The sequence below is a fragment of the Notechis scutatus genome, chromosome 4, assembly GCF_049901735.1.
Source record: "Notechis scutatus isolate UNSWTSFEM ecotype Mainland chromosome 4, rNotScu1.2, whole genome shotgun sequence".
In the NCBI taxonomy this organism is placed as follows: domain Eukaryota; kingdom Metazoa; phylum Chordata; class Lepidosauria; order Squamata; family Elapidae; genus Notechis; species Notechis scutatus.
The window spans coordinates 130,795,319-130,814,637 of record NC_142012.1 but is presented as its reverse complement, the minus strand read 5'-3'; the positions used below and the strand labels follow the sequence as shown (position 1 = coordinate 130,814,637).

Genomic DNA, 19,319 nt, shown 5'->3' with positions numbered 1-19,319 from the left:
TTAAAAGTTTTGATGATTAAGTAGATACCCAGAGCAACAATAGAATAGAAGCAGCTGCATAAGAAAAACTAAGAACTTAAAAGCAAAAATATCTGAAATATACGTACAAATTTCAAAGCTAATTTAATTATCCTCTTTACGTACTCTGTATGTGGTCGCAGATTTGATACACTTGCAGAACTAGTGCTGGGTTCTTCAGCAATTCCTCCACCATCAAGGAACATAGTGACAGCCATTTCCAGATTATTGTTACATGCTTCAAGCATATGTTTGCCTGCACTTTCACTGGCACCTATGACACAATGAAAACTGTATTAAGTTTCAACAAAAGCTTTAAAAGAAAGAGAAAAAATATATTAATAAAGTGTATATAATGTATTTTTACAATAGACTAAATATTTTTATATATTAAAAATAGACAATCCAGTCATGTAAATACTTTATTCTGTTTTGTTGCTTTTGTATTCTTAATGATTTATGGAGACATCCTACAATTTTCTTGGCAATAATATTGAGATGGTTTGGCTAGATTTTTCTGAGAAGTTTTTCAAGTAGGGCTGAGAGACCATGGCCTAAGGTCACTTACTAGTTTCTGTGTCTGAGGCCAGTCTAGAATATGGGCTATCTCAATTCTATAATTTTCCCTTTTTTTGCATGATGAAAAGTGTGTGTGTGTGTGTATAAAGTTTACCAATAATAAAACCATTTCAATACAATTTTCTTTAACAGATTTTAGTATACTCTGTCACTATCTCCTCTCACACATCCTTTGGAGTATTCAATGGAGTATTCCTATGACATTTAGTGCAAGGAGAACAATCTAATCCTTTCAACCTGGAAACACTTCCGCACCCCCACCCCGACACGACTGCATCTATGGAGGACTCTGGAGTATATGTATGTCTCATATTATCTTAATTCTGAAGTAACCAGAAACACACAAGAAGTTTGAGGAGTTTTCATCTGCTTCAAAGTTTGACCAGGCTTAATCTTCATACCATATTCTTAAAGAATGAAAAAAGAGGTCTCAGTACAATTAAACAACAGTAATAATTATTGATAATAGCTTGGGAGGGAAGTGTTAAAACCGTCAACTATAATTCTATTCCCTTTGATCCAACTACCCCAAAAAAGGGTAGACTATAGGGCTGTATGGCAAACCTATGGCACGCATGCCACAGGTGGCACACAGAGCCATTTGTGCGGGCACACGAGCCCCAGCCAAACTTACCTGCACTGAGCATGTGCGTGCCTCCCAGCTGATTTTTGGCACGTTTGAGGCTGTTTTTGCCCTCCTGGAGGGAAGCCTTTGCAGTCTTGAGAGGCTGCAAAATGGGCCTTCTGGAAACACCAGAAGTGCCTCAATGGGCCCATTTTTCAGCCTCCAGAGGTTTCCCTCAAGCCTCTGGGAGGGCGAAAACAGCCTCCCCGGGCTCCAGAGGCCCTCCGGAGGCTGAAAACGGGCACTTCCGGTATTTCCGGAAGGCCCGTTTTTCGGTCTCCCGGGGCTGCAGAGGCTTCCCTCGAGCCTCTGGGAGGGCGAAAACGGCCTCCAACAGGCCAAAACAATCAGCTGGGAGGTACGCGCATGCGCAGTGCAGGTAAGGGGACAGGGAGGGAGTGTTGTTCGTACATGCACAGGTGGGGCGCATTGCACTGTAGGTGCTTGCACGCACGCGCTTTTGGCACACAACAAAAAGGTTCACCATCATTGCTGTAGGGTACCCTTCACTTCGTGGACTACACCTCTTACAATCACTTGACATGAACCATGCTGGCTTTGACTGATTGGAACTGTAGTATAAAACACCTGGAAAACTTTGTGTTTTTGTTTTGGTTTGTTTAAAAAAGGCTTCTTACATTTAGCTTTCCTTCTTTCTCAACAAAACATCACATCATTTCCATTATTGGAAAACAATATACAAGGACCTTTACATCTATATTAAATTATATCTGAAATATTAACTATTTAACTTCATGTTATTTCCTTTTCCAGAAACTACTGCAGTTAAACTTAGTGCAGTACATTTTTTCTCAGAAATAACAGGATAATAGTAATACATAGAAAAAAAGATTTCACAATGAAATACAATGAAAGCTTCTAAAACATGTAACATTTTTTTTGGAATATGTTTTACAGCACCAATAAAACTGTCCATATACAGGTAATTGACTTACAACAGTTCATTTAGTGACTGTTCAAAGTTACAACAGCATTGAAAAAAATAAGTTATGACTGTTTTTCACACTTACAACCATTATAGCATCCCGATGGTCATGTGATCAAAATTTAGAGGCTTGGCAACTAATCAATATTTGTGACAGTTGCAGTGTCCGATCCCCTTTTGCAACCTTCTGATACGCAAAGTCAGTGGAGAAGCCAGATTCACTTAACTGTGTTACTAACTTAACAACTGCAGTGAATTGTGGCAAGAAAGATTGTAAAATGGGCAAAATTGACTTAACAAATGTCTCTTAACAACAGAAATTTTGGGCTCAATTGTGGTCGTAAGTCAAGGACTACCTGTAATCTTCACGGAGCACTCCTATGCATGCTAATTCAATAATAGATTCTACCAAGCTTAATGGAATTTACTCTCAGCTATCAGTATAGATATCATTCCAGCCTTCAGTTAGTTCAGAAAGGCTTAAATGAATGGGACTTTTTATATTCACTAATAACACATAAAACTCTGAATAGAAAGAATTAGACTTATAACTCAAGGGAGCGAACACACACAATTCTCCTTCCTCCTATTTTCCTCAGGTTAATAGTGACTACTAGTTCTCCAGTATTTCACCAAATAATATTTTCTATTCCAACAAAGGTATTAGGCACTGGGTCTAGAAATTCTGCATGCACTCCAATCCTAAACCAAGCTCCTTTCTGAAATCTGACTGAAGCATTTGAACATCACTTACACTCAGAATTCAGTCAAGAAAATACATTTCTGGCAAGCGTCATGCCATATTTTTAATAAACTGAATAGGTTTTAAAAAGGATTGGGTATCTCGTCAAGCATTTGTCCATGAAGGCTTGTAATCCTTACTGGATGAAACTCCTTTTTTTAGAGGCACCACCTTTTGATTAAAGAGCAAACAAGAAAGGACAATCAGTCCTTTCTTTTAATTCTAGAATGATTAGACATTTGGCATGGATCTGTTGCTGTTCAAAACAGAATATTAGATATTATGGATTCTCCTCCATCCCTCAGGACAACTGTTTTTCCCCACACCCAACAGTTTTTTTTCTAGTAATATTCATGCTTTGGGACCTTCATATAATCAGAACGGAGATTAAATAGAAACGCAAAAATTCCTCGGGAATATTTTATTTTTACAATTCTAACCCCCGAGGCCAGAACGTTCCCACCGACCCTTTAAAATGGGAATTTGGCTGGACTTATTACCTCTGCTGATTTCTATTTTTTCCCGACTTTGAATTTACATTACAGACACCCAGGTAAGGCGGATGACGATCCTTTTTCGTCTCTCGCAGTTTGAGCATGAAACAGACTGGTATTTCAAGGGACGGAACTACCATCTATTTCCTCGTCTACCATAAACAGAGCCAGCAAACTACAAGTCTGGTTCTTCCTGGAAAATATCACAGTGGTCGCCGAAGCGAAGGGGAGAACTGGTCTTATTTCACTCTCGCCTCCAACAAAAGAATTTCTGTACAATTCCTTCGAAGCATTCCCTCCTCGAAGTTCTCTCTTTTTCGGTTCGCTCCGTTGCGTTCCTTTTCGGTGCCACCTTGGCTTCTTTTCCCCCATTCCCGCGCCGGCCTACCGGAGTCCCTTCCCCTTTATCTCCCGCCAAGTCCCTTGAAGACAACGTTTCGGACCCCGCTCCACAAGCCCCTTCCCCCATTTAGCTGCACCGGACTCAAACCTCTTAAATCTATCCCGTGTTTTCGCGCGCCTCACCCGTGATGGCGGTGAATTGCTGAATTAACCCTTTCAACACTGAGGCGGCAGCAGAGCCCCCGGGCGCCGCCATCTTGCCGCCTCTATCACCGAACAACACTCGCCACCTGCCGGTCTTAGTGCGCAGGCGCAGATTTACCGCGCCCCAATTCCCTTGCGCGCTTTCAATTTCAATATCAAGCGTAATGAAGAGCATGACGTAAAGAAGGAAAAGTCGTTTCATCCTTCTCGAAATGGTATCGGAGACTTCAATTGCTGTCCTCTAGTGGCCGGAGGAATTCCGTCCCGGCGATTGACAATTGTCTCAAGCTTCCTCTCAAAAATTTTGCAGACTTCTTCGCCTTGTCCCAAGAGATTTCCTCCTTACCTTATTGCTACAAATGCAATTAACCTAACCAAAGAAACCTAAGTGTGTATCGTCGGGGTCTTCCCAACTGCGCCATTCCGTTTGATGGCGAGACGTGAACTGGAGCGCAAATACGAGAACTTATTAAACGAAGCTACATAGAATTCTAATGCAGAAAACAGTAGTTTGCCAGTAGGAAAACAGAATATCAGAATATTACCTATCCTGTGCAACAAAGGAAAAACAATAACTATTGTTTTTTTATAACAACTACTACAAAAGCAGGAGGAATCAAGAACATATCCTATTAGTGTAAAAGTGAATGAGATGCCTGAGAACATTTTACTCCTCCAATCTATAAGAAAGAACCAAAGCACTTGACATATATACTCTTATCAATTACATCGTTTACACAGCTTTTCATGTATTTTATGTATTTCCATACTGCAAGAATCTCTGGAAGCTACTTTTGCTGTATAAAATTATGGTACCAGCATCTTGAAATTATCATTGGTGGTACTTTTTGATAATAATTGTGAGTAAAAATGTGATTTCATGTTGAGAACATTATAAATTCAGACTATGGCTTTTATCCATAACTATATTCATTCTAAGAATTAAAAATGCACAGGCACATGCCATGATGTATGCAAGAGTTTCAAATGATTTTAGTTTTAAAAAGATGACTGAGAGGTTTCAGATAAATTGACCTAAAACCAGAGGATTTTGAGAAATATACCAATATTAGCTTGGGTATAAGCACCTAATCCATTTTTCCCCAGAATGCAATAATGGCAGTCGAGAACAATTCAAAAAATGAAAACCCCCCAAAAATAGAAAAGAATTCTAAATGTAGTGTTTCAAAAATAATTATTTTATTTGCTTATTATATTGTCACTTTTAAGTAAATCCTTCAGATTATTTATATATATATTTGTCTGAATGATTTATTTAACCTAGCTACAACAAAAAAATCCATTTTTATAAAGCTGAACAAAAAACAAATGGGATGGAGATTTCTAAAGACACAATTGACGGCAACAGTAAACATCAGTACTTTAGCCTGCATTTTTTTGTTATTGTTACTATTTTTCTAAACATTCTGAATGCTAAGATATCTTACCAAAGTTTTCAAGAACATGGATATATATGCTGTAATTATCAGACCCTAAATTAACCTTCCTCATCAGAGTGGGAACTCTGTTGGATGTATTTATTAGAACTATGTTTAGAAGAGAATTATGACTGCTACATCTTAAATAATTGTAATGAAATAGTAATTATATCTGTCATTTTAGTGTCATATATAATCTATATATTAGAAATTACTTACAAATGAAAATAATTGTGATTTACTTATTGAATATCTTTGGTGCCTCTTATACTTCTACAAAATTTCAAATTTCAAATTTCAAAATCATTCCAATGAAAATTGATTTGTTTTCTTGTGAAACCCATAAGCCACATTACTAGCAAGGCAAAAATACAATTCCAGCAAAGAAAAATAAGAATGTATCTTATGATATGTCTGTCTTAAAGATGGCATTTATCACTGGCATTTATCACAGACAACAGTGGCATGGTTATGACAACTCAGAAACTATTATCATTCAGTTCAACTTAAAATTGAGAGTAATTGATACCATCTATATATTAAAGAATAGACACAAGAATTCAAAGAAAAAGGCACAGAACAGATGCTGCTGTTTCTGGAACAAGTAACACATTAATTCTGGAAACAGCTAATACTAGATGAGATAAATATATGCCAGTTTTTCAGAATAGCTTTTTCAAAATTTTCTATTAATCTACAATGGTTTGGGTGAAATGTTTCAATTTGTTGCAGATTTCTTAAACATCTGGATAATCGTCCTTTGTTTGATTGGCAGCTCTACATCCTTTAAATCAGAGCTGAGTTCACAACTCAGAACATTTCCATTTTTCACAGATGGTTTTGTCTGATGTTTGCTAGAGGTCCTCTCATTCTCACTGTGGGAATGTCTCTGTCGTTTGGGTTGATTTATTTCTGTCTGGCTGTTTGAAGCCTTTAAGAGTTTGCAGTGCTTCCCAACAGCTGGGGATTTTCCAACTGCCTTAGATGGTGTAGGACGCAAATGATACTCATCAGGGGAGCCTTTTTTGCGATTTAGTGTTTTCAGTTCTCTGTCCATTTCCTTCTGAATTTTCAAAGCCAGACACCTATCTTCTTCTTCCTGTTTATATCGTTTGTAAAGCTGCTCCTCCAAATATATCTGCTTTTGTATATCGTTCATCTCTTTCCCTTCTGTTTGTACAAAAATTCTTCTTCTTTTGTCATTCAAATATGAATCCCCTGTCCGTTCGGTGGGAGATTCTTGAGATTTTCTCTTTGGAATCTCTTTAGTGATCAATGAGCAATTCTGGTTTTTATTTTTAATTAGATAGTTTCCCATTACCATTGTTTCTTCACAGGTTGTATCTTTGCTGTCCAGTTGAGTACTAGATGTCAAAGAAATAAGGATTTCTTCATTGCTGTCATTTTTGTGAAGTTTCAGCAAGCATGTACTTTCTGTAAAATTTTTATTTCCAAAGTCATTGTTACTGGAACCACTGCTCATTGAGAAAAAATCAGCTTCGTGGTCCTCTCTATTAGTAACACATTCCTCTGACTGACTCCTGGAAGAAGATGACAATTCAGAGCCATGACAGTTGAATTCAGATGTAGTACATATATTTAAATAAGAGTCTGTTGATTCTAAAGGGAAATCTTTAGGCATTTTTCCTTCTCCAATTGTCTCTGAAGATAGTATGGTTATATCATCTTTTATTTTGTCATCTTCCAAGGTAAAGTGAGTTTTAGGTTTAATGCTTTCCTGGAAAAAAACAAAGGTCAAAATATCCATCATGCACTTTTTGTATAGGAAAAAAATGATTTTTGATGACTATGAATCATGAAACATTGGAACATTAAAAATTTGATGGTACTTGACTTTCAGGTAAAAATTTCAGAGAATTAAAACTTTCGTGGGGAGAGAGAGGGAGGGAGGGAGGGAAAGGAGGGAGGAAGAGAAAGTTATACAGTAATGTATATAGTATCTATATAGTATTATATAACCATATATATTAATGACCAGTGGTGGTACAGTGGTAAGAATGCATTACCGCAGTGTATTTCTGCTGACTGCAGGCTATTTGCAGTTTGGCAGTTCGAGTCTCACCAGCTCAAGGTTGACTCAGCCTTCCATCTTTCCAAGGTCGGAAAACAAGGACCTGGATTGGGGGCAATATACCAACTCTTTAAACCACTTAGAGAGGGCTGTAAAGCATTGTGAAGTCGTATATAAGTCTAAGTGCTATTGCTATTTCGATCTATATAGTATTATATAGAAATATATTCTATATTATATAGAATTTAACTTCTATAATTATATAGTGTTATATAGAAATGCTAATACATGTACCTACCTCAGAAAGAGAGTCAATGTTTTCTTTTTTTAATTCTCCCAATAGCAACTTTGGAGGAAAGAAACCACAAGACTTTGGAGATAAATACCTTAAAAACAACACAAAAGGAAATAGATAAATGAAACTTTTATAGCTTGCAAATAACAAGCTTTTACTTTTGAATATAACTTAGCATAGGTTTTACTTCATTTCTCAGAAAAGCGGATATAATAAAATGTAACCTAACCTCTACTTCTTTTCACTGGGTTAGTCTGAATTTCTGTATATGCATTTAGGAACTGTGACTTGTTCCTGCTCCACTCTCAAAAAAGTTATCCAGATACAATTTACTTATTTTTAGTATTTTATTTCTATAATTGTTTGAACATTTTTAAAAATTGTTTGTTGTCTAAGGATCGTTCTTGGATGAAAGGATAGGATAGAAATTTAATAAATATGACAAAAGTAATAAATAAAGATGTTCAAGGTGCTGATGTTTCACAAATAACTCACAAATAAAGTGAGTTCAAGGTGGTGATGTTTAAAGCCTATTATGAGAGCATATTATGGAATGGATCAGGGTACATCTCTTAAATAAATGAGAAGTTGTTATCCTCAGGTTATTCTAAACATTTTGCTTCTCATCCTTCAGTAGCACTAATTCAGACTTTATAAAGCAAAACATATACCGGTAGTTGCAATGTTTATAAACAGGTTCTAGCACAATACTGTTTCATAAGGTATTAAAGCTCAACTGTCTAATTATTATTTGTTTAATTGATATCTTGTTTTTCTCAACAAATCAATCAATAAAATGGCTAATTTAAAAGTGAAAGACAATTTGACCTAGTGATTAAAGCATAGAACTAGTAGTGGGAAGGCCTATTGGTCCTGTCTTAGGCTCAGAACCCACCTCAAGAGTTAAAATTAAATTTGTTGCTAAGAGTTAAAATTAGACAATTAGATAAAATTAGACAACTCAACAATCACTGCAGTCCTAAATTATGATTTAATGTTACACAAACAACTCTTAGCAACTCTTTCCCTTTCTCTTCCAGCAGAGCTGCAATAAAACCAGCAGCTCTGGTTTCTGTAATCACAGTGTAATGTTATATCTAAACTTGAACGGTAATTAATAATGTAAACTATGATAATTGAATAGCTCTTTGCTTTATGAACATGATTTGCCTAGTAAATTAGGTTCTATCTTCCCAAATGAAGTTTTATTAGGACTTAATTATATGGATATCCAGAACATCTATGGAAATTCTGTCATCCAGGTCATTGTTGTCCCAAAGATGCTTTTTGAAAAGGCAACTGGACTTTGTTTTTCTAAGAAAAACAAAGTCCAGTTGCCTTTTCAAAAAGCACCTCTGGGATATCCAGAATATATTTTATACTATATTACCTCATAATCCAAGGTGTTTTTTAGAATTTTTTAAAGTATGTATTGAAATGAGAGAATTTGCTGCCTGCCAAAATTAATGCATCTTTCTGAAACTTTTTTGAATTTTTTTTTTTCAAAAAAATGAAATATCAGTTGTAAAAATAAAATATTTATAAACTCTTATTATGACAAATTTCTCTATTTATACAATACAAATCTGCATATACTGTACTAATCTAACTTTGACTATGTAACCGAATTTTACTTACTTCTTAATATCACCATAATTGCTTGATTTGGTTTTCGATGTTTTGCAGCAATCAGAAGGGGACGGGCCAGGTACCGGACTGCTTTTAACAGACTCTTCAACAGATCTGTTCTTCAGTGCCAAAAAAAAAAAAAAAAAATACAGATAAAAAGGACTGTATTTTTGGACTATAAGATACTCTGAAGTATAAGACGCACCTAACTTTTGGGAAGGAAAACAAGAAAAAAAATTTTTGCCCCTGCCTCCCGGCAATTTGTCTCCTTGCAGCAAACAGCCTCGTCAGCTTCAGCAAAGTCTGATTAAGCACCAGCAGCTGATTGTCAGTTGGATCTGTCTCCCGTCGACCAGCTGTTTCAGGCTGCAGGGATCGCCATTGCCTATTTCCGCCTCCGCGCCCCTCATTTTTGGCCTCCACATCCCATTACAACCTCTGCGTGTCCCGTTTTCTGCCAGTTCTGATCCCTGCCGCCTGGAATGGGCCAAAAACAGAGGCTGAAAATGGGATGCAGAGGCCAAAAATGGGGCGCACGGAGGCAGCAATAGGCTCTGGAATCCCTGCAGCCTGAAACAGCTGATCCTTGGGAGACAGATCCAACAATCAGCTGCTTGTCCTAATCAGGCTGTGCTGAAGCTGATTGGCTGTTTGCTGCAAGGAGGCAAATTGCTGGAAAGCAGAGGGGAGCCAAAGGGTGGGCGTGGCTTCGGCAACATTTGCTGTATAATACGCACAGACATTTCCATCCACTTTTTTGGGAAGGGAAGTGTGTCTTATACACCGAAAAATATGGTATGCCTATTGTTATTTATTATTATTTTCCTGAACTTTTAATATATAATCCAAGGCAGTGAACATACCTGATACTTCTATCAATTTTTCCCACAACAAGCCTGTGAAATAGAATGGGACTGAGAATGGGACTGGCCCAAAGTCACCAGCTGATGTTAACACCATATTAAGCTGCTTTATCACACAAACACACACACAAATACTCCAGTGGTGATGTGCACAATTCATCCTACATTTTAAGAAATTTATTTATTCATTTATTCATTCATTCATTCAATTTATATTGTCACCTATTTGCCCATGGCGACTCGAGGTGGCTTACACAATGTAAAACCATATTTAAAGCAAAAAATAAAAAATGAACAAAAAGAATCAAATAAATTAGTAAAGTATAATAGAACAAAATTTGGGGGGAAAAACAAAACAAAAAAACAAAATACAAAATACAAAATAACTCCTATCCCCCTTATACATATGTATTCAGGCTCAACAGCTAGGATTATATGCTAGTTATTTAAGAAGTTAACTAAAATTTTAAGATACACAACACACACACACACACACACTTGGCGTACCAAAAGCCAGACTCCATAGGTCAAGACATGATCTAAAGGAGACCTTTGTGTTAGAATTTGAAGCATCAGAGAAAATAGTCATGTGTCAAACAAGGAAATGTTTAGAAGAAAATTACAAAAAATTCAAATGTTCAGTGTAATTTTATATAATAAATTGTTTATGGGGCCTGATTTTTTTTTTTATACACCCTGTTCTCAGTGAACAGTAATGGTCAGGCATTGGATTGGCACCAGGGAGACTCAGGTTCTAATCCACCTTCAGTACAGATCCTCAGTGGGTAAATCTGGAGCATTCACCCTTTCCAAGTTCCCAAAATTGCTGCTGTAGGGAAAAAAAATGGGGGGAGTGCCTTATATGTCAATGTACGCTCCTAAATGAAAGGCAGGATAGAAATCTAATTGATAATCTGCTACAGATAGTAAAAAAGTAAATCTTTTAACAATCTGATAGCATTTTTTACATCTATCTTGATTACAGAAGAAAAACGAAAAAGCTTCCGATTAAGTACTCTTTCAATGCTAATATTCAAAATGCCATTTAAGAAAACAGGAAGATTTAACTAAGCCTATTTAGCTGTCATTTTGGATAAACTTACCAAATTTAAACTCAGTTCTTGGGCCAACATTTCATCTAATAGCAACTGGTCTGCTATCTTTTTTTTCTTTTCTTCTGTTAACCTTTGCTCTTCTTTCTCTTCTGCAAGTAGTCTTTGAATATATTCTTCACTTGCTTTGCTCTCTTCTTGCTCAAGAGCACGCCGTTCTGCTTCCACCTAACCCCAAAATTTATCATTATTTATCATTAATAATTTATCATTATTAAATTTTTAAACAAGATTTGAAAAAAGATACAAAGGTATCTTTTTCAGTCTAGCAATTACAGGGGAAAATTTGTTTTATGAGAAAAGATAATATGAAATTTTAAACAGAACAGACGAAAGTATACAAACATTGTTTAGAAAGATTTTAAAAATTAGAAAAAGATATACCGTATATACTCGAGTATAAGCCGAGTTTTTCAGCCCATTTTTTGTGCTGAAAAATCCCCTCGGCTTATACTCGAGTCAGATTCCCTCTGAAAAAAATGGTGTGGAGTCGCTGCTGCCGGCGCGCCCCAGTCCGCCGGCCTCGGGAAGGAAAAGGCAAAGCGCTTTTTGCCTTTCCCTTCCCGGCTGGGGCTGTTGGGAGTCACTGCCGCGCCCCAGTTCACGCCGCCTCGGAAGGGAAAGGCAAGCGCTTTTTGCTTTTCCCTTCCCGGCTGGGGCTGTTGGGGGAGTCGCTGCCGCCTGCCTTCCCTTCTCCGGCTGGGGCTGTTGGGAGTCGCTGCCGCTTGCCTTTCCTTCCCGGCTGGGGCTGTTGGGAGTCGCTGCCGCCTGCCTTCCCTTCCCGGCTGGGGCTGTTGGGAGTCGCTGCCCGGAGCGGCCCCAGTCCGCGTCGCCTCGGGAAGGGAAAGGCCACGGCTTGAAGGCCGCTGGAGCGGCTGCGCGCGCGTCGCGCTGCGCTAGCATCGGATTGGGCGCGCCGGACGGTTCCGACCGAGCCCGAGCCGTCTTTGGCGCCCGCCCAGCGCCAGCGGAGCTCCTGTACTGGGAGAAGGGGAAGACCCCTCCCCCGGGGCGGGGCAGGGAAAGGAGCTTCTCCGCCCGTCCCTCTTTCCGCGCCCACCTGTGTCCCCGCAGGACGACCCCCGCCCGCAGTCGCCGCCGCTTGAAAGAGACGGGCCAGGGTGGGTAGAAAGGCGCCGGGCGCCTTGGAGGAGAAGGTCCCGCGCTCGCCTGTCTGCTCCGCGGATGTCAGCGGAGCAGCCGCTGCTACGGGAACAGTTTACTGCCATCGCTCTCAAAAAGGGGGCAACCGGGCAGGGAATCCGAGGGCAGCGCTGCTTGCGTGCTGGAGGCGACAAGCCCCGCTTGGGTGGACGTGTTTGCCCAGAGACCCCGGACGAAGCAGCGGCAAAGCTCCGCTGACATCCGCGGGCAGACAGGCGAACGCGGGACCTTCTCCTCCAAGGGCGCCCGGGCGCTTTCTACCCACCCCCGGCCCGTCTCTTTCAAGCGGCGGCGACTGCGGGCGGGGGTCATCCTGCGGGGACACCGTGGGCGCGGAAAGAGGGACGGGCGGGAGAAGCCTTCCCTGCCCCCCCGGGGGTCTTCCCTTCTCCCGGTACAGGGAGCTCTGGCGGCGCTGGGCGGGCGCAAAGATGACGCCGGGCTTGGTCGAACCGTCCGGCGCGCCCGATCCGATGCTAGCGCAGCGGCTGCGGGCAGCTGCGCTCCAGCGGCGGCCTTCTAACCGTGGCCTTCCCTTCCCGAGGCGACGCGGGACTGGGGCGCCCGGCGGCAGCGACTCCCAACAGCCCCAGCCGGGAAGGGAAAGGCAAAGCGCTTGCCTTTCCCTTCCCGAGGCGGCGACTGGGGCCGCCCGGCGGCAGCAACTCCCAACAGCCCCAGCCGGGAAGGGAAAGGCAGGCGGCAGCGACTCCCAACAGCCCCAGCCGGGAAGGGAAAGGCAGGCGGCAGCGACTCCCAACAGCCCAGCCGGGAAGGGAAAGGCAAAAGCGCTTTGCCTTTCCCTTCCCGAGGCGACGTGAGATAGTGAGATCGCTTCCCAAATTAATTATTTTTATTTTTGAAATTTACCAGTAGCTGCTGCATTTCCCACCTCGGCTTATACTCGAGTCAATAAGTTTTCCCAGTTTTTTTGTGTAAAATTAGGTGCCTCGGCTTATATTCGGTCGACTTATACTCGAGTATATACGGTACAATTGAATTAAGAAAGGAATGAGACAATTTAAAATAAGGCTATAGGAAGAAAGGGGAAAGCTATTGAAAAAATTGCGAAAATAGTTATAAGATATGGATTAGAATGTATAAGATAAGTTTAAGATAAGATAAGATTGAGTTTATGTCTGTATGGAGAAGTGATAACCCGGGGTCATGTTGTTCTCAAAAAAAGATATTTTATTTGTATTTGTATGTTTTGTGAAAACTTAAATAAAACTTTTATTTAAAAAGAATATCATTATTTTTAACGTTCTTTTATTTTATAGATTGAGCATTTTCATTTTTTTATTTCAATACTTCTATATTTTGGCTTGGCTTAGTGAGTAAGCATTTAGTGCCCAAAAACAATCTCAATCCTGGTCTTACTCAGGATTTTATGATCCCTTGCAAAACTGCCTATTATGCAAAACTGCCATTCAACTTTCTACTTTACCTTAGTGATCTCAGCTTCATATTCTTTCTTTAATTCTCCAGGCTTACTTAAGCAGTGTATTGGTTGAGGCATATGCACTAGACCAGAAAACAAAGCAGAGACGAGACAAAATATGGTTATTATGATCCAATTAAGAATACAAGTTGCAATTTAACATAATATATATATGCACCATGCATATAACCATGCACTTAAATACAATCGTTTTCAATCAACCTGGGTTCTTTGCAATTTAGTACGCCTAATATATACAGTATATTAAAAAAATAAAAATAAAGCTTCACTGGACATTTATCCAGGAAAAACAAAAAGATTTGACCTTTAACAATGGTGACTTATATTTGTATCACTTAATTATTTTAGTTTAACCAATAATTCAACAAATCTAAAAACCTATACTGCACTAATCTATTTGCCCATACTCCACAAAGAAGAGTAATCTATGACCTTAGAAATGTATCACTCTCTTATCAGTTATATTCTTAAAGTTAAAGGAGACCACCAAGTGAATTATTAAGTATCAAATTTTCTTGCTTTTTTCCTTTAAAAATTTACAATAAACTTATGAACACCAAAGGCAGGCCTATATGTGAACCAAGCTAGTGCAATGTTTTACTTACAATGATTTTCTAGGTCCTGTCCACTAAGTCTGCGTTGGCACTCTTCTGGAAAATGTTTCTTAATTTTTTCCCATAATTCCAAGTTAATAAGAGTGTTATTGCGAGTGTTATATCGTGCCCAAGATGAGACACGCCGACGACAAAAAGGGCAACACAAACTTGCTTTTTCCACAGTAAGTTGAAAACAGGCATTACAAAGAGTATGGTGGCATGGTAGTGTGACTGGTTCCACAAAAATATCCATGCAAATATTACAATGGCAGTCAGACAAGGAAAATGGGGTCTCTGATTCTTTCGGCATGTTCAGTCCAGGAAGGAAAATTATTCTGTTACTACATCATCAGCATCTACAAAAATATGTAGTACATTATTTGTTTAAGATCAGTAAAAAGGTAGCATTAAAATTGTGTACGTTAGATCATTTTTCATACAATCTATGAATGTTATCCGATACCTAAACTTTATTACTAAAAGTATAGTACAATACTATTCTATAGTAAAAGCATAAAAACAAATGTATGAATTATGAGTAAGGAATGACCTCACATATTAATTATTAGGCAGTACTAAATTAGGCAAATACATTGTTTCCCAATGCAACTTCCTATTCCCCTGAGGTATTTCTGGATACTTAAAATTACAGAAGTTATAAGATATTGCTTCACAATTATGTAATTCAATTGTATCAACTACTTTTTTTAAAGAAAAAGACAGTTACCTGATTATTTCCTTATAGCCTAATTAAAAGCAGTTTTGCAAGTACAGACTATTCTAAATTGAACTAAAGTCATCTGATGCTAATTGAAAATATTTTCAGAAAATGAACTGTTATGTGGGTGGAATTAATTTTTTAGACAGAAACTGTGATTCATGACTAATTTTCATACATTCTGCTTGTCTCTAACTTGAAGCTCATGTTATACGTGTCTGATTTCCTAGTTCAACATTTGCTTAAGAGGTACAAGGGCAGATAAATATGGTGGCATGCAGAACATTTAGATTAAAAGCCTCATCATGTAACTGAGGGAACAAGAGGAAATGACCACTAGCATTAGTGCATTCTACTTTCTTCTCAGAGCAAAAATATGGGAAAGCTCTCCAGCTGGCACATCCCCAAACGAAGGCTCATTTCACAGGCAGAAGTTGTGCACTTGTGCCTCTCTTGTTAGTGGAACATTAAGCAAGGATTGCAAACACCATTACTGACAAGGTCAATATGGGAGGATTTTTTAAAAAAATCCTGGACTCAATATTTATTGTAGAGTTTTGAAATGAACATCAAATTAAGCAAGAAGCCAGATCAGGTGGAAGGATCGGCCCAAGTTGATCTGAATTTCAAGTACTTAAAAGTGTGCTGTCTACATTTTGTATCAACATACTAACAGGAGTTTTGTAAGCACAGATGAAAGAAGCTCTATAGATTCCCACAATGGATGAATGAATGGCAAAGTGAATGGAAATGTGTTTACATTTGTGTTTAAATGTGTTTACATAAAAAAAACCTTACCACCAAATAAGGGTCCGGGTTCTACCACAATTTCTTGCTTTTGAGGAATAGGTGCTTTCATCTCTATGAAGACAACAAGTACATAATAGCTTGAAAACATCAGTATTACTCGGGCAAGAGGAAGGTCTGTTCTTCATACCTATATTGAAACCATGCAATGGAAATTATTCTTGTGATTACACAAAAAGAAAAAATTCTCAACTGTCTGGACCAGGGGTGTCAAACTGGATTTCTTCGAGGGCCAGATCAGCATTGTAGTTCCCCTCTGCAGGCTGGCAGAGGGACAGGCCAGATGCCTCCTGCAGCACTGCTGGCCAAAACAGGGCACAGAGGTCCGTGTGTGGCCCCTTTGCATCTAGTTTTCATCCTCCCTGGCCTCCTGCAGCACTCTGCAGGCCGAAAAAGGGCCATGTGCCCCATTTTTGGCTCATTTTTAGCTTGTTTTTGGCCCATTTTCAGCCTGTTTTGGGCCCACTTTCAGCTGGCAGAGTGCTGCAGGAGGCCATAGAGAGTGAAAACGAGGTGCAGGGGGACTGCACACGGCCCATTTTTGCAGCCAGAGGCACTGTGGGCCGGATTTAAGCACCCTGCAGGTTGGATCCAGCCCGGGGGCCTGGAGTTTGACTCCTGGTCTAGACCTAGTTTTTACCATTTTATGTCACAAACAAGACACAATTCCAGATATGTTTGCACATTTTAATTTTAATAAATCTGAAGAATCTCTAAAAAGGAAAGGGAAGAATCAACCTGACTATAATTACATGCAAAATGTAAAAATTAGTTCTTAAATTAAACCAGTATATATTCACTGGAAAGCACATAAACTAGCAGTTATTTCAAATGCCTCTTTGTTAATGAGCAGCAAGCATTGTTAGGAATTCTAGCGGTATCAGTTTCATTTCTGCAGTTCTCAACTAAAACAATTTTTCAATGCTTCTAGATTGGATGTAAACCTAGTAGTTTGAAAGCATGCGACGAATAGGTACCACTTTAGTGGGAAGGTAAGTGTTCTTCAGCATAGTCATGCTGAACTTATGACCATGGAGCCACAGTAGTTAGAATGCAGTATTGTAGGTTAATTCTGCCCACAGCCTAGAATTTTATCTTGACTGTGGCTCATGGTTGACCTAGCTTTCCATCCTCCTAAGGTCAGTAAAATGAGGACCCAGGATGACAGTGTTGTAAACCACTCAGAGAGTGCCCTAAGGCTCTATGGGCGGTATATAAGTCTAAGTGCTGTTGCTATTCAGACAATGCTGGCTTCCTCAGTTATAAAACAGACATGAGCATCAGCCCCTAAAGCTGGACAGGAGTGGAAAGGAGAAACCTTTAACCTTTATCTTTGGATGCGAGAGCATTTGTGTCTAACAATATATGCAGGTGCTATGCAGTTCCATATTGTTTAATGGAGTAAATGAGAGGAAAATTTTTATGGAAACCAAATAATGCAAAAAAAAAAAGTAGACATCAATTCCAGATGGAAGTGCAAATACTGGGTAAATGAAATATTGAAATGTTATTATACAAACTACAGATGAATTACAATCAACTACAATGACACTAAAGGTTTATTTTCAACATTGGCATTTGTGGAAGGGGAAGAATGTTCAAATTGAATCTGGCTTCCCTCATTGACTTTGCTTGTTCGAAGCCAATTTCCGTATAATTCCTTCGAAGCATTGCCTCCTCAAAGTTCTCTCTCTTTCGGTTCGCTCCGTTACATTTCTTTTTCGGTGCCACCTTGGCTTCTTTTCCCCCATTCCCGCGCCGGCCTACCGGAGTCCCTTCCCCTTTATCTCCCGCCAAGTCCCTCAAAGACAACGTTTTGGACCCCGCGCCACTTGCCCCTTCCCCCATTTAGCTGCACCGGACTCAAACCTCTTAAACCTATCCCGTGTTTTCGAACGCCTCACCCGTGATAAGGAGTAACTACTTCAATATTTCAACACTGACGCGGCAGCAGAAGCCCTGAGCGCCGCCATCTTGCCGCCTCTATCACATCAATAACACTCACCTCCTGCCAGTCCTATTGCGCCGGCGCAGATTTACCGCGCCACAATTCTCTTGCGCGCTTTCAATTTCAATATCAAACGTAATGACGTAAAGGAGAAAGTGTGTCGCCCTCCTCGAAATGATATCGGAGACTTCAATTACTGTCCTCTAGTGGCCGGAGAAATTCCGTTCTAGCCCTCTTTCACGCCTCCTGTCAAAAATTTTGCAAAGTTCTTCCCCTTGACCCAAAGAAATTTCCCCCTTTACCTTATGGGGCAATTACTGCAAACGCAGTAAATATAAACCGAAGAAACCTAATTGTGTAGCTCCGGGATCTTCTCAACTGCGTCATTCCGTTTGATGGCGAAGTGAAAAACTCTGAGCGCAAATTGCAGAATTTACTCGAAGCTGCATGGAATTCTACGAATGTGAAAACAGCCGTTTAAAAAAGGAATATCGTCCCGCCTATCCTGTGCAACACAGGAAAACGATACTTGTATTTGAAACAACTTGGATCAAGAACTGCTATAAAAGCAGGAGGGATTAAGAAATTATCCTACTGTTAGTGTAAACGTTTCTGGCGTGAAATGGCCAGTTTAAATGTCTGAGCATTTAAACTTTCCAATCTATGGAAGAGAACTAAAACAATACTTCAGATTAAATACTTGACATATACGATTATATCTTCTAGACTTTAAGATTCATGTGTTTTGATTTATGTATTTCCATACTGTAAGAATTTCTGGAAGTTACTTTTGTCTTGTAAAATGATCAACTCAAACATCCTGAAATTATCACTGGCAGAACTTTTTGATAACAATTGCAACTTCCAAGTTTTTCAAAAAAATCAGTCCCTCCTGAGTAAAATGATTTCATGCCGAGAACATCACTGATAAATTCAGATGATGGCTTTTATCCATAACTATATTGATTCTAGGAATTAAAAATAAACAGGCATGAGCCATAATACATGCAAGTATTTCAAGTGTTTTAGTTCTAAAAAAATGACCAAAAAATTTCAGACAAATTGACCAAAAACCAGAGGATTTCAAGAAATATACACAAATATTAGCTTGAAAATCAATACAAGCACCTAATGACAATTGAATTTTTTTTCTCCAGAATGCAATAATGGCAATAAAGAACAATTCAAAAAATGAAAACCCCAAAAAGATAGATAAGAATATTAAATGTAGGTTTGAAAAATAATTATTTTATTCACTTATTGCACTTTCACTTTTAGATAAATCCTTCAGATTATCTTTTGAA

The 19,319-nt window shown here is 39.2% G+C and overlaps 2 protein-coding genes across 5 annotated transcripts in view; both read right to left on the bottom strand.

Moving 5' to 3' along the window:
• The window catches only part of UBXN7 (UBX domain protein 7), a 30,650-nt gene extending 26,585 nt beyond the window's left edge, over positions 1-4,065 (bottom strand). The window contains exons 1-2 of one of the 3 annotated variants that reach the window (XM_026692949.2): positions 3,930-4,065; positions 145-292 (exon numbers count right to left, since the gene is read on the bottom strand). In XM_026692949.2, coding sequence (XP_026548734.1) covers positions 145-292; positions 3,930-4,002 — 221 coding nt within the window. In that variant the 5' untranslated portion in view covers positions 4,003-4,065. Of the gene's footprint in view, positions 1-144; positions 293-3,410; positions 3,814-3,894 lie in introns of those variants that run through there. The other 2 variants (XM_087964929.1, XM_026693016.2) reach the window with 2 other exon arrangements.
• A 1,063-nt stretch (positions 4,066-5,128) lies between these two features.
• On the bottom strand, positions 5,129-18,128 carry RNF168 (ring finger protein 168). 2 transcript variants are annotated; one of them, XM_026692714.2, is made up of 8 exons: positions 17,972-18,128; positions 16,059-16,121; positions 14,552-14,898; positions 13,932-14,008; positions 11,312-11,488; positions 9,355-9,464; positions 7,720-7,807; positions 5,129-7,127 (listed from the first exon to the last, which is right to left on the bottom strand). In XM_026692714.2, exons 3-8 carry the CDS (start codon positions 14,850-14,852, stop codon positions 6,108-6,110), a joined length of 1,773 nt encoding a protein of 590 aa, XP_026548499.2. In that variant the 5' UTR covers positions 14,853-14,898; positions 16,059-16,121; positions 17,972-18,128; the 3' UTR covers positions 5,129-6,107. The 2 variants fall into 2 exon arrangements, with proteins under 2 accessions (XP_026548499.2, XP_026548632.2); XM_026692847.2 differs by having other exon boundaries at positions 16,059-16,197; positions 17,972-18,108.
• Positions 18,129-19,319: the final 1,191 nt, after the last annotated feature.

Bases quoted from the DNA above. Each gene is read 5' to 3' on its own strand.
- RNF168 (XM_026692714.2), bottom strand. From the start codon at position 14,852: ATGCCGAAAGAATCAGAGACCCCATTTTCCTTGTCTGACTGCCATTGT. The intron at 11,489-13,931 runs GTAAAGTAGAAA...TTTTGGGGTTAG, and splicing joins ATGAAGCTGAGATCACTAAG to GTGGAAGCAGAACGGCGTGC. The intron at 7,808-9,354 runs GTAAGTAAAATT...GTTGTTTTTAAG, and splicing joins AATTATGGTGATATTAAGAA to GTATTTATCTCCAAAGTCTT.